The 15010-nt window shown below is 44.8% G+C and overlaps 1 protein-coding gene across 1 annotated transcript in view; it reads left to right on the forward strand.

Annotated features, from left to right (window-relative positions):
* slc24a2 (solute carrier family 24 member 2) overlaps positions 1-15010 on the forward strand; it is a 308399-nt gene that overhangs the window by 250884 nt on the left and 42505 nt on the right. Inside the window, exon 9 of the mRNA XM_041185294.1 lies at positions 8139-8161. Coding sequence (XP_041041228.1) covers positions 8139-8161 — 23 coding nt within the window. The remainder of the gene's footprint in view (positions 1-8138; positions 8162-15010) is intronic.

Raw genomic sequence — 15010 nt, forward strand, 5'->3', positions numbered from 1 at the left:
TCCTGCTTTTAGTGGACAGAACATACCTGGGCAATTTTCTGTGTTTGGTAAATGCCAGTGTGGTAGCTGTATTGGAACAGCTAGGCTAGGGCTGCTGTGTGAAAGGATTTCAGCACTGGAAGATGGAACATTTCCTTGTTAGGTACAAATGAGTTCCTCTACGGCTCCCACAACAACTCAGTTTCAGAATGGAATTATGTCCTGTTGAAACAGATAGGGGAAAAGTTTAATCACACATTGGTGCTTGACACGATTTCCTGGCAGCGGGTAGAATCATGGTTTGTTATTTTTGCTACCCGTGCATTATTATTTAATGATATCGATGGGGAAACCCACACAGCCTGAGACGCTGTTTGTTCCCAGGTAGTCAACGTAGTCTGTGTAGCAGTGCTACATGGGCTGGCTTTTCCTCTGTTGAATGTTTTCACTTCTCATACCAGCCATAACGATGACCTCTTTATATATTGTTTACTTTGGCTCAATTGTGAACAAATTTTGCTAGAAAAATTGCCCACTAGAGAAAATAAACTTTCACCTTAACTGTTGTGTCTATGTTCCAGAGGTAAGACGATGAGCTGGATTTTCCGGGGCGGACCGCCACTAGCCCCACCCCCACCCCACTGCAGCCATAACACACTGAGAATTGGACTTCAGCCTCCTCGAGAGCTCCCGGCCAATCTAATTGGCCAGCCGTCTCGGCAGTGCCAAAGCTCAGTAGCGGGTGCTGCCGGGACTGCAGGAAGGAACACAAAGGAACGCAGTGGCTACTGCAGAAAGACAAGCCTGAGCTTTTAGGGTGGGGAGGGATCTGGGAGCCCGGGGAGGAGTTTGAGAGGCCTGGTTTTGGAGGGCAGGGGGCAAGGAAGGAAGGGAGGAGGGTGACATTTTGCGGGGAGGGACACCCCTGATGCGCACACAGGGCATGCTCCAAATGAGGTGTCCCCTCCCCTCTCCTAACCACTTTTCATCTAGACCACAAAAAATGGCCAGCCCACGCCAACCATATCGTGGCGCTGACGAGCCTGATTGACCTTAATTATTCATTTAAATATGGCAGATGGCCTGCCAATTTCAACACCCGCCCACTTAGCATAATATTAGGGTCAGCTTGGGGTGGCAGGAAGGTGGTGGGGTAGCCAGTTGACAAATTCTTTGTGCCCACCCCCTTCCCCCAACCGAAAGCATGCCCTGCAGAGGGGTGGTAAAATCCAGTCCAATGTGTAAGCTCATTGTCTGGCTCAGCTCAGTAGACATTTGTGCGTTCACTCAGAAACTGAGCTCTAGGTCATTGTCGACAACTCCGAAGTATATGAGAAAATGGGCCTTTCACTAAACACCCGGAAAACTAAGACCCTTTTCCAACCAGCTCCCACAGCAAAACACCCTCCCCCGGCGACTAAGGTCAACAGCGAGATCCTGGAACATTTGGATCTTTTCCCTTATCTTGGGAGCCTCCTCTTGACACCTACAACGTGCCAGCTCAGCCTTTGGCCAACTGAGGAAAAGAGTATTTGAGCACCAGGGTCTCAAAACCTGAGACAAAGGTCATGGTTTACCAGGCAACAGTAATTCCTGTGCTCCTATATGCTTTGAAAACTTGGGACAGAATTTTTAGGTTGGCAGGCGAGCATGACTGGCAGGTGCGGGATTGGCCGGGGAATGGACTGCCGACCGTGATCAGCCTCCGACCGCAATTTGATGCCGGTTGACCAATTAATGACCAGCCAGCATGAAGCACGCACTGAAAAGCTCAGCGCTGCTGGGGTGGGGGTGGGAGGAGGGCGGGCACTGACGTGGGTGCGGGCAAGCGCTGAATGAAAGCTCCGTGAAGGAAGAGAGCTGCCTCAGGGAGCTGAGGACTTGAAAACAATTAAATAAAGCTTTTAAAATCAGGAAAAATATGTCTAAGCATCACATATCAGTCACCTGAACATATACATGATAAAAATGCTCTCCCTGGATTTTTATCTTTGGATGAGGTTTCATGAAAAATGCGAAGTCCACCTGGCCGATTCACCCGTCCGCCAATAGGTTGGACAGACCATGAAAAATTGGAGACAATTGCAACTTTAATTACACTATTTGGCCTCTTAATTGTTGGCAGGCCGCTTCCAACTTTTGCATGTGTCCGCTGACCGAAATATCACACGAGCACTGGATGACGTCAGGACGCTCGCCCAACGTCTCCTTGCGCGATTTCGCGTTCAGTTGGGTTGGACACATGCCGGCCCGCCGACCTAAAAACTCTGGCCTTGGATAACCTACAAAGCACCGGAGAAATACCGCCAGCGATGCCTTCACAAGATCCTCCAAATCCAGTGGCAAGAAAGGTAGTCCAACAACAGCGTCCTGTCCCAAGCCAATATGCTCAGCATCAAAGAGCAAATCAATCTAAACCAGCTCCCTTGGGTAAGCCATGCCATTCGTATGGTTGGCATCAGGATCATGAAGCAGCTGCTCTGCTTGGAACTCTGTCGCGACAGGACACGACCAGCAGAACTGCTTTAGGGATGTCCCCAAAGCACCCCTGAAGAGATCAAACATCCCCACTGACTCTTGGGAGATCCTGGCTTATGGCCAGTGAAAATGGAGAAGGTTCACTTGGGAAGGCACCGAACACATCGAGAGAGTTCATCGGGAACATGCAGAGGCAAAGTCGAGACGTTGGAGAGAGTGCACAAGCCTCCAAACAACTCATCTACCAAATATTTCAAGCACCACCTGTCCTGCATGTGGCAGAGTCTGCAGATCACGCATTGGACTTATCAGCCATCTCAGAAGCCGCCAAACCAGCATGGAAGCATCGTCCTCAATCCCAAGGGACCGCCTAAGAGAAAGAAAATGTTTATCAATAATTGATGAGCTATAGAAACCTAACGTAACTGGGTTATCAGAATATGTGCATATTTATCGTATTTTCAAGATGGCATTTTTGTTTGTGTGCTGATAACAGCACCAGCCTCTTCAAGCTTCATATTGAAGCTGCTGCCATCCACACTTGACTCTCTGATTTGCAGCAATTGTGCCCCCCATGCTGGTTGTTTGGACACGCTTTTACTGAAATGCACTGAGGCAGATGATCATGTTCATGGCGAGCCTGCACCTACCCCTTGTGCAGGGATAAAATGATCTATCTGGATGCTGAGAAAATCTCTCCATCACCTTATAGGCCTGATGATTTAACAATACAGTTCTGCACTCCTATTCCCTCTTCACTGCACATTTAAAACAGAGTGTTATCCAGACTAGAAATACCCAACCAATTGTTCTTGTCCCCATTCTTAACCAAAGAGTTTTAGAAAACTCAGTATTACAACTGGTTTTAAAGCTAATAGGCTGGAATCTTCCGGCCCCGTTGGCCTTGGGCATTGCGGAGGGCTGGGAGGGGGAGGTGGTAGGCGCAATATGGCGAGAAGACCAAGAATCGGTTTCATGAAATCAGTTTGCCCTCGTCCGCTCCACCTGTCAATGGCGGGCAGCATTTCCCACCACCGCACGTCGGGAACCTAATTTCAATGCCTTAGCATCTCATTATAAGCCCTGCTCTCCGGGATCATCCTGCCAGGCTGGATCATCTGGGCATCACACCGGCATATTTCACAACTGCATAAGTGATGTGCACCTGGCGAGCTGCACTTCACAAATGAACTTTCGAGGTTAGTTTACCTACCTTGCTTTGGGCAAGACCAGTGACCAGTCTCTCCAGGCAGCTATTCTGCAAAGAATATTTGAGTATGGGGTGGTTGCATTGCTGGTGGGTCAGATAGATCTTGGAGAGTGGGAGGCAGTGGGTGGGACACAGGAGTTATGGGGTATGCTGGACAACCAGGTGAGTGGAAGGATCAGGAGAGGGAAGCTAAGTCGAAGGGGAAGATGGTTGGTGATAGACAAGAGGGGTGAGTGGTAGTCAGCAGCCAGCTGTAGTTTTGATTTGGAGCTCGGAGGCTCCATATTCAGGTACGTACTTTAAACAAAACTTTCCCTCTTGACGGTGACCTGCAGCAGTCTGTTTAAGTATTGTTGGTTAGGCTGCATGTTGTGCTGGCTATTCTCAGGCAAAGCAAGATGGTAAAGGAGGCATTAAACAAAAATTAGGCCTCTTATTTGCATGTGGAAACTGCTAATCGACTGTTACATACATATAACCTGGGCACTGCTTTTGATGCTCATACCCATATGGCGGGCTATGCATAGGCGGAATCTTCTTGGTCCCGTGAGGGCAGGCTACAAGGCCAGACTAGAAGGAACTTCTGAGAAATGCAGGTTGGATCCATGCCCCTTGTGTTTTCGCCTCCAGCAATCCACAAGGTAGCGGCAGCGGGTAACCAATTTGCCCATTTGTGGGCTGATTGAGCATGCTGCGGGATCTCCCCAGCAGGAGGTGAGTCCCAACTGTGGTCCAAGCCCAGCAGGTGCCTGGATGTGGTTTGCTTGCAGCTGCCAGGGTCCTCTGTAGCCCCCTGCTTTAATGCCACCCCCATCCCCCCTCCAAAAATGAGCCATGGCCATCAGCAAGCTACAGCTGCTGCTGCTAACCATCCTGTGGAGGAGATTGCCCTCCACAGGGGTGGCCTTGCATCTGTGGCCACAGTTCATTTAATTGAATTTAGTACCTCTTTCTTCAGAGGTACTTCTTAAGACGAAGGATCTCTCACGTCTGTACCCTCCCCACTCCCACCCTCCGAAATCGGTGGGACCCTGCAGCCTCAGGACCCTCCCAGAAGTGGATTCTTAAATGATGGCCTCCGGGAAGATCTCCCAAATGGGTGACCTGTCCTGCAGAGTGGGATTGGGATCCTTAATTGGCCCTGATTCACGTTCATAACCTAGAGGCAGAAGATTCCTCCCGATATGTGAGTAAGCTGTCTACAATAAGAGATGCTTTGACTGCCATGTCATGCTTCTAAAATGACTGCAGAATCATGGAAAATCAGCGTGGAAGTTCAATCTCCTCAGGCTTTTGGGAGTCCTTTGGCTTGACCTTCGCGTATTCATTTTAATCACACAGGATGATTATAAATTTAACAATTGCTTTAAAGATGCTGTCATCCCAGCACACTGAAGTATCTTTCTGCTCCTCGTCTGTAATGATTGTAAGTGGAATGTCTGCACACTTGACAGGTGTGCTTGACAGTTTCAGATAAAACCACAGTGACCTTGCAGCATCTGCAGTTACATGGACAAAGGGGCATGCTGGGAAACTCCAAACCTTTTTCTGGTTGTTGTTTAATGAGTATTATATGTGAAAGGAATTAAAATTAGACAGAATCTAGAAAGGGCATACGATCCACTGTCAGTGAAAGTCTACCCCCTGTTTTGATATTGTTATGACATGGGCAAATAGTTATTTATTTTCACCTCTTATACATAACCAGGTAAACTTTCTTGTGTTTATTGCTTTTATGAAATTTCAGTCTGTTACTAATTAAAAAATACTTGCATATGCACTTGAAGTACCGTAACTTACAGGGCTATGGACCAAGAGCTGGAAAGTGGGATTGGGCTGGTTAGCTTGCTTTTGGCTGGTATGGACAAGATGGACCGCATAGAAAATTTGCAGCACAGAAGAAGTCTGTTTCTTTTTACGTTTCTATCACCAAATGGTGTTCTTAGATGAGTTATCGAAGAAATCAAAGTCCGTGTCTGACCGATTATTTTTCCATTTGTTATTCTTCATGAAAATCTCTGATCATGTTGCTTTGTTTGATACTGATCAGATATGATGATATACAAAGCATATAGCATCCACATATAAAAATAGTACAGGCGGAATGGTGGACACCAAGCAGGCAATGGATGAATTTAGGAGGGAGGTAGAGAACCAAAAGCACAGGTGAAGAGATGTGTCTTGGGAGAATTTGTAAGGCAGGGAGGGAAGTGGCCAGACAATGTGATTTTGGAAGAAAATCCCAGAATTTTCTAAAAGATTAACTTCTGACAGTGTAGTAGGAAATCTGCAGCCATCCTAAGGCGAAAGAGTGGAACAGGTAGGCAGGGGGCATGGCTGAAAAAGATTATTTAAAACTAGGCGGAAAAAGACAGTGGAGGACCTTTGAATTAAGTCATGGGACACAGGCCTTGTTGAGGATAGGGGTGACTGCTATCGAAGAGAAGATAGTGATGTGTAGTTCTGTAAGTTCGTAAATGGTGTTAGAGACGCTGTTGTATTCCAAGTCAAGTGAGTTCATTTCAAATATTTCATTTCATTAAGTTGTCCACCCCATCTTGTAGAATTTCTTTTTGCCTCTGCTTCATGCTTGTCAGCCTCCACTAGACAGTTTTTTGGGATCCCCTGGCTGACGCTAGTCTCCGAGCCCCTTGATTGCAGCGAAAACCTCATCAGTTTTCCTCCCTGTGTCCTTGGTCCCAAGGCTACTTGCTTTGCTTTGTTGTCTTCCAATGCTCTATAGCAGTTCTTGAGGCTACTGAAAGAAAACAACATGCGAGCATTTTCCTTTAATCTTGTCTTAATGTAGAGTCAGGGGGAGCAGTAGGGCAGCTTCTGCCCTTACATTACTACTGTGGGCCAATGTCTGCCCCTCTGCTGATTGCTTCCTCCCCTTCCCCTTCTGATGTGCCCGTGGGCTAGCTTGGTGCCTGAACCTGCTGAAATGTTAAGACCTGGATTGGCAAGCTGCATGAGGGAGGCTGATTGACACTTGACAGCTCACTGGATTTATTCTTGGACAGTCCTTGGACCTCTCCTGGCATACAAGGTAAGAGTGATGACCATTTTGCTCCTGTTATCAGGCACAATCAAATTTAGGCCCCAATAAGGTTTTTTTTAAAAACCACATAAATAATACATTGATACTAGAAAAAAAGTTAAGATTATCATGATGAGATGTCAGTGTAAATTGAGATTAAGTGCATTATTTGCCCTTGAGTATAATCACTACATTTATTTGAATTTTTTATCTGAGAAAATGATAATCAGCTCTCACAATACTTCAGCTTGCATACTCAGTCAAAATAAGCAGTGCCAATTTTTAAGTTGTACTATAAATAGCCTTTTGCCTTGGATTAATTCTCTTAGACTAATTCATGTGAGGAATATTTATTTGAATAAGCTCTTTTAAAGATTAGATAAACACAGTCAGTCTAAAATTAGAAAGAAATTTACATTAGCAGATTTCTGAAAAGCCTTCATAGCTGTGGTTTCAACAGAAGTAATTTAGCAGCAAGAAGTTTATTTGGACGATCCTTTCACATTATCTCCAACCAGTTGCTCAATTCATGTGCAACTACAGGTTAATCTATTTGCGGCTGTCTTTGCAACATTTGATTGCTGTGCAGTTGCAGATCTGCTGATTTGTAATGATGGCATTTACTCTAATGTACTTTCACCCTGCTGCCATAGTAGCATTTGCCGGTTTGTCTTCAACTTGCTAATGGTATTATGTATTTACGACTGATTGTGGCATGTTAGCGCTGGTAATCCAAGATTTACCAGAATTATTGCTACACTCCATGTTCCATCTTATATCCAACACATTTTTAATAGAGCATCTTAACCTGACTAACCACCCCAATTGATAAAACTATTCTAAGAACCGCAGTTCAATAAGCCAGATTAATGTGTTTGTGTTTTTGGGTAGTTACAGGGCATTGATAGAGTAAAAATATTGGTGTTGTCAGCTGTCCCCTGATTCGAGGATGACTTCTACTCAGGGATGTGAGTTTCTGCCATGGGTCAACTTGTGATTGAACAGACTGATTCTCAACCCACAGATCTTTGGGCACATGGGGCAGGCTGATTCACAAAGTGGTGGGATCCAGAGTGCAGGATTTGCTTCCTTTCCTTTCCTTCTCTGCTGCCACTCAACCTCATCATTAAGAAGCTGTGACTCAAAGTGTGATGCAGGTTGATGGACAAGTTTTCGCCGTTCTGAACTTTGGTTGCATGCCCCACCTGGTCATTAAGGTCAATGCTGCTGTATTTCACGGAGAGCTTCAGAGTGTCTTTGAAGCATTTTCTTTGTTCTCCTCTGGAACATTGGCCGTTGAGAGTTGAAAAAAAGAGGATCTGGCAGGGGAAAAGGTTTCGCCATCCAGACATGGCGTTCAGTCCTTTGAAGTAGTTTTGCCTGAATGCTTGTGGACCTGGCTTTAAGAGGACATTAGCATTTGTTTGACAGACCTCTCATTGAATCTGGAGGATGTGGCGGAGGCATTGCCATAGTTCAGGTTTCACTGCCGTATAGATGTATGGTGATGACCACTGCTCTCTACACCAGCACCTTTGTTGACTTGTGGAGTGTTGACTTGCAGAGATCTTTGTTGTCAAACAGTTGCTGCCATAGTTTGTAGAAGCTGGAGCAGCTGAATCCAGTGTTGGACCTCTACATCAATGGTGGCTTTTTGAGAGAGATGGCTGCCAAGTTGTGGGAAGTGCTCAATATGCTCTCCTTCAATGTATATGGGAGTGGAATACTAGGCTGACCAGGTATGAGTTGATATGAGTTTTGTTTTCACAACATTCAAGGATATGCCGAGTTTCTTGTATGCAAAATTGAAGATTGGCTTGCAAATCTGGTGCAGAGTGGACAAACTGTAGCCTGTATATATTTATGGTGGTCACTTCAGTTTTGGCACGGAGCCGGCTGAGGTTTCCACCCAGGCAGTATTTAATACTCACACCAGAGAGCAGATGATCTTTGATGAAATGAATAACCACTGTCAAGTTGATAGTAATAGATGGGGCTATAACACCACTTTGCTTGATTCCGACCTGGATTTTGAAGGCACCTGTTTCTGATCTTTCACCCGATGCAGTTGCAGTCATATCATCATGAAGCAATTGCAGGATTGTGAAGATGTTTCTTGGGCAGAAAAATCTTTGGAGCACAATCCACAGAGCCTAAATTAAATGCTTTGGCCAGGTCAGTAGATGCGATGAAGATTTCCTGGTGGTGGTCTTGACATTTTTCTTGGCCTTTGTTGCCAGACAAATCTATGTCAGAGGCTCCTCTGTAAGGTCTAAAGTCCCAGAGTGCCTCTGGGACAATTTCCTCAGCCACAGGAAGTAGCCGATTCAGGAGAACACATGTTAGGATTTTTCCTACTCTGGACAAGAGGGAAATAACTCAATAGTTTCCACTGCATGATTTGTCTCTGTTCTTGAAGATAGTTACAATCATCAGATTCCTGAAGCCAGTAGAGGGATGGGGAGGTATGTACGTAGGATAAAACATGGCATCATGTTGTGAGCAGAAGTCCACCAGTTTTGAAGACCTCAGCTGGAATACCTTCAGGCAACAAGCTTTGTTGTTTTCATCTATTTTAACTACTGGTTCATCACCCCATGCTCATTTACCTGCATTGGTTCCCTGCCCATCAATACCGTAAATTTTGAAATTCTCTTTCTTGTGTTGAAATTCTTCTATGGTGTCACCATCCCTATTACTGTAACTTCCTAAAGCCCATGGAGAACTCTGCATTACTACAATTCTGGTCTTTTGTGCATCCCTCATATCCTTTGCCCCACCAGTGATATCTTTGCCTTAGCCATTCAGGGCCTAAAGTACTGGTTCCCAAACTGTGGGCTGCACCCCAAACAGGGCTGCACAGGTCACATTTGGAGTTACAAGCACCCCCTCGTCTAAGGGAACACCACCACCTAGAAGTTCCCCTCTAGGCAACTCACCATCCTGACTTGGAAATATACCACCGTTCCTTCACTATCACTGGGTCAGAATCCTGGAACTCCCTAACAGCTCTGTGGGTGTACCTACACCACATGGACAGCAGAGGTTCAAGAAGGCAGCTCACCACCACCTTCGTAAGGGCAACTTGGGATGGGCAATAAATGCCGGCCCAGCTAGCAAAGCCCACATCCTCTGAATGAATAAAAAAGAAGCAGCAGTGGTGACTCTGGAAAGATGACTGACGGGATAGCCTTGGCCCCACAGGATCTATTCTGCCAAACAGCACAGGGCAGACAGTGAGCCAAAAGTGCTCTTTAACTTCAGAAAACACTTCTTTTAACAAGTGCTGAGTGAGCCTGGGATGACTGTGTGCCAATTTGACACTGAGAGGCTGGCAGAGGGGGGGGTGGGGGGGGGGTGGCGGGGCAGGAGGTCATGGGAAAGGTGAGGGGCATCTTCAAACTGTGGGCTGGATTTTATGACCCCTCCTCAAGTCACTGGCCTACCATCTAAATAAACAGCCTCGAAATACAGTCAGTAGGTTTCCTGCCCCATTGATATTGTAGCGACAGCCATCTTTGTCAGCTGATTGGCCAAACAGCCTACTTGTTTCAGGATGTAGGCTCCATTTAATATACAAATGACAATCTATCAGTTGGCCACCCAAAATGACAAATACCCTAATCGATGGGGGTAATTTTAAGCTAATTTATTTGGTAGCATTGGATCAGCTGCCCATTTCACATCCATGTAAATAGGATGGAATCTAAACAAGGCGACTGATCCTAGCCATCCATCCATTACCCTAAGGCGACATTGGTTAAAATTATTCCACAATTTAAAAAGAAAATTAAAACCTTTTGATCCCTATTTGAAAACATTATCCATGATTTTGTTTTTGTATTCCATTTCAAATACAAGATCTGATCTTAGGGGAAAACCCTCGGTTATCAACATTCTAATCTTCTTTTCTTCACTTCTGCAGGTGGCAGGTAATGTTTGTCCAAATTTTTTTTTTACCTAGCTATCTAAGATCATGCTATTTGTATTGGATGACTCCTATTATTTCTCTCTGCTGGCTGGCTGTTATTTTCACATGTACAATGTATGGTATAGGACACCTTACACTCCAGGGGCTCCATTCTAATCTGCACTCAGCCGTTTTAAGTCAACAGCTCCCACTGAAACAGAATGAGGTGGACTGACTTAAAGCAGCTGACTAGAGTGCTTAATTAACACTGAGCCTCTGAGACACCATCAGTATTAGTAGTAGATTGCTGATTTGTGCTCTTTGCGGCTGATATAATCAAAGGTTTGGCAAGACCAAATGTGATTGATTTTTTTTTGTTAATCTGACGTGAGATCAATGGAGAATCCAATTCTGCATTCACAGTAAGCCATTGCTCATGGCACAGGGCAGAACCTGGATTCTGTGCACCGAGAACCGTTGAAGTGGTGTTGTGATTTTGAACATTGTCAGATTAATATGCCAGTCACAATTTTTCTTGCCGCAGCTGTTATTTTTATGTTGATGCTCAGCAGCAAAGTGGAAGGAAAAAGGATAAATGACCCCTACGAAGAATTTATCTTTTAGGATTTTGGTCAGACACATGGGACTAAGTTTTCCTGGTTGGGTCACAATCCCAATATTGTACTAAATTCTGGTTAGTCCAAGAAAGTGGCAAGCCCAGTAGGAGGGCTCACAGCAATATCCGGCTGGTGGCCTCTCGAGGAGAGGTGGGCACTGCTGAGGCAGGCAGGAGACTACAAGGGTGTCTCAAAATAGGGGTGCTCTCTGCAGCAACGAACAGAAAGTAAAAATCCTGCATGGTCACAACTTTCAGGCCATCAGTGTGGAAGAGGAGCCCCTCCACACTGGCTGCAGCTGTGACTGTCACAGCCCACTGGGGTCCATGCAGCATTAATTGAGAGGATGTCTCAATGTCCTCTGACCTGCCACTGGAAGATCACCTCCCAGCCAGCAGAATCCTCATCCTACCCTGATATGGGCCATTTAATTGGGCAAATTGTCCACATGCTCCTGCCAGACACTTGGCCGGTACCTCATTAACCTTGTCTCTGACAAAGGAGTCCTGAAATCGGTGTTTTTTCCTATCCCCACCTCGAGATCTGCCTCCACAGAGCTGTGAAAATTCAACCCATGGAATTGATAAATTAATAACGATTTTAATTGAGTTAGGGCTGCTTTCACAATCATCTACTCCAGCAAAGCAACATGTAAATCGCATGGAGTTCTCACCCCTTGAATAAATTAAGCATTTCTTTGTGCAATTCCTGGAATATCTCATTTAGCATTGCAAAGAAATGTCAGATTCAATGATTTCTGACCTCTGAGTTGCCCGAGGCTCTAGGCTTCACTCCTGAAACAAATCTGAAGTACATCTGGCTGTCTACCCTAAACCTTTCTGAGAGAATATAGTCAACAGCTTTCTAGCCCGTTCCTACCCGCTCGTGGTTGGTTTACATGCTGATGTGATTTATTTTCCTGGCCATCGCGGCTGCAGACAGACAGACTGAAGACATCTGAAGTTTGAAGAGAAGTTCTCTGTACCTGTATATGCACCATAGAAAAGCTACAGCACCGAAAGAGGTCATTCGGCCTGTTGTGTGTGCGCCAGCTGAAGAAACTAGCCACCTGTTCTAATCCCACCAGTCAGTGGCCTTGCAGGTTACAGCACTTCACGTGTAAATCCAGGTACCTTTTAAATGAGTTGAGGGATTCTACCTCAACCACCAATCAAAGCAGAAAATTCCAGCCATCTACCACCCTCAGAGTGAAAATGTTTTTCTTAATATCCCCACTAATCCTTCTACCAATCACTGTAAATCTGTGCCCCCTGGCAATTGACCTCAGTACTAGGGGAAACAAGTCTTCTCTGGCTACTCTATCTGGGCCCCTCGTAGTTTTGTATACCTCAATCAAGTCATCCCTTGGCCCCCTCTGTTCTAAGGAAAACAACCCTAGCCTACCCAATCTTTCCTCATAGCTGCAATTTTCCAGTCTTGGCAACGTTCTTGTAAATCTCTTCTGAACTCTCTCCAGAGCAATTATGTCCTTCCTGTAATGTGGTTACCAGAACTATATGCAAAATTTCAGCCCTGGCCTAGCCAGTATTTTATACAGTTCCATCATTATATCCCTGTTTTTGTATTCTATATCCTGTGCAATGAAGCAAAGCATTCCATATGCCTTTTTTACCACCTTACCTACCTGTCCTGCCACCTTCAGGGACTTGTGGACATGCATTCCAAGGCCTCTCTCTTCCTTGGCCCCTCTCGATAACCTCCCATTTATTGAGTATTCCCTTGCTTTGTTTGCCCTCCCAAAATGCATGACCTCACACTTCTCTGGATTGAATTCCATTTGCCACTTTTCCGCCAAACCATTGATATCATTCTGGAGTCCACAGCTATCTTCTTCACTATCAACTATACGGACAATTTTCTCAATCATGCCTTCTTACATTTAGGACCAAAACATTAATATATACAGCAAATAACCAGGAACCCAATACTGGGCCCTGTGGAAGGCTACTGGGAACCACTTTCCATTTGCTAAAGCATCTGTTGATCATTTCCCTTTGTCTCCTGTCACTGAGCCAATTTTGGATCCAATTTGCCACATTCCCCTGTATCCCATGGGCTTTTACTTTTCTGATCAGTCTGCCATGTGTGGGACCTTGTCAAATGTGTTCCTAAAATCCATATAGACAACATCCATTACACTGCCCTCATCTATTCTCCTTGTTACTTCCTCAAAAAATTTGATTAAGCTAATAAGACACATCTTTCCCCTAACAAAACCATGCTGACTATCCCTAATTAATCCATGCCTTTCTAAGTGACAGTTTATCCTGGCTCTCAGAACTCTTTCTAATAATTTGCCCACCACTGAAGTCAGACTAAGTGTCCTATAATTATTTGGCCTACCCCTTGCATCCTTTTTAAAGAATGGTACAGCGTTTGCAGACCTCCAATCCTCTGGTACCTCGCCTATATTTGGTGAGATTGAAAAATGATCCTCTAGGCATCCGTTATTTCCTCCCTGACTTTCTTTAACCGCCTGGGATACAAACCATCTGGCCCTGGTGATTTATCTACCTTCAAAGATGATGGTCCCTCCAGTACTTCTCTTATTTAATATTTTACACTCCTCTTTAACTAGAATGTCTGCATCATCCCTCTCCTTAGTGAAGACAGAGACAAAGTGCTCATTAAGAACCCTACCCACATCATCTGCATCCAAGCATAAGTTACCTTCTAAGTCCCTGATAGGCCCTACCCTTCCCTTACTTATTCTCTTGCTCTTAATGTACTGATAAAACATCTTTGGGTTTTCTTTGGTGTTATCTGCCAATATTTTTTCAGATCCTCTCTTTGCTTTCCTGATTTTATTTTTTTACTTCACCCCTATTTTCTATACTCCCCTAGACTTTCTAATGTATTTTTTTTTGTAACTCTCAAACTTTTTTTTCTGCTTTATCGTACCCTGTATGCTTCTGGCTATCCAGGGGGCTCTAGATTTTGCAGTGCCATCCTTTTCCTTTGTGGGGACATGCCTACAATGTGCCTGTAGAATCTCACTTTTGAATGCCTCCCACTGGCCTGTCACTAATTTCCCTTCAAGTAGCTGTAACCAGTCCATTTTCGCCGGATCACCTCTCAGCTACGCAAAATTTGTCTTTCCCAAATTTAGAACTTTTACTCCTGTTCTATCTTTATCCTTTTCCATAATTATAGTAAATCTAACTGCATTATGGTCACTATCTCCAGAATGGTACTTCATCCACTTGCCTAGCTTAATTTCCTAAGACTAGAATTACTCTCCTCGTGGGGCTGGTTACGTGCTAGCTAAAAAGTTTAAGAATTTTGTGCCCTCTGTGCTCTTCACACTGTTTGTATCCAGTTGCTATTAGAGTGGTTGAAGTCCCCAACTATTATTGCCCTATTGTTTTTGCACTCAAGTTTGCCTACATATTTGCTCTTCTGTCTCCCTCTCACTATTTGGGGGTCTATAGTACACTCCTAGTAGTGAGGCCGCCCCTTTTTTATTTCTGAGCTCAACCCATATGGCCTCATTTGATGATTCATTTAGTATATCATCCCTCCTCACAGTTGTAATTGATTCTTTAGCCAATTATGCTACACACCTGCATTTTTTAGTCCCCTCTCTATCCTGTCTGAACACCCTTTATCCAAGGATGTTGAGCTGCCATTTTTGTCCCTCTTTAAGCCAAGTTTCCTCTACAGCAATGCTGTAATATCATATGTATATCTGTGCCCTCAGCTCATCAGCCTTGTTTGCTATACTACATGCATTCAAATAAATAGCTGTTTACATT

Source organism: Carcharodon carcharias, chromosome 4 (genome assembly GCF_017639515.1).
Source record: "Carcharodon carcharias isolate sCarCar2 chromosome 4, sCarCar2.pri, whole genome shotgun sequence".
Lineage (NCBI taxonomy): Eukaryota > Metazoa > Chordata > Chondrichthyes > Lamniformes > Lamnidae > Carcharodon > Carcharodon carcharias.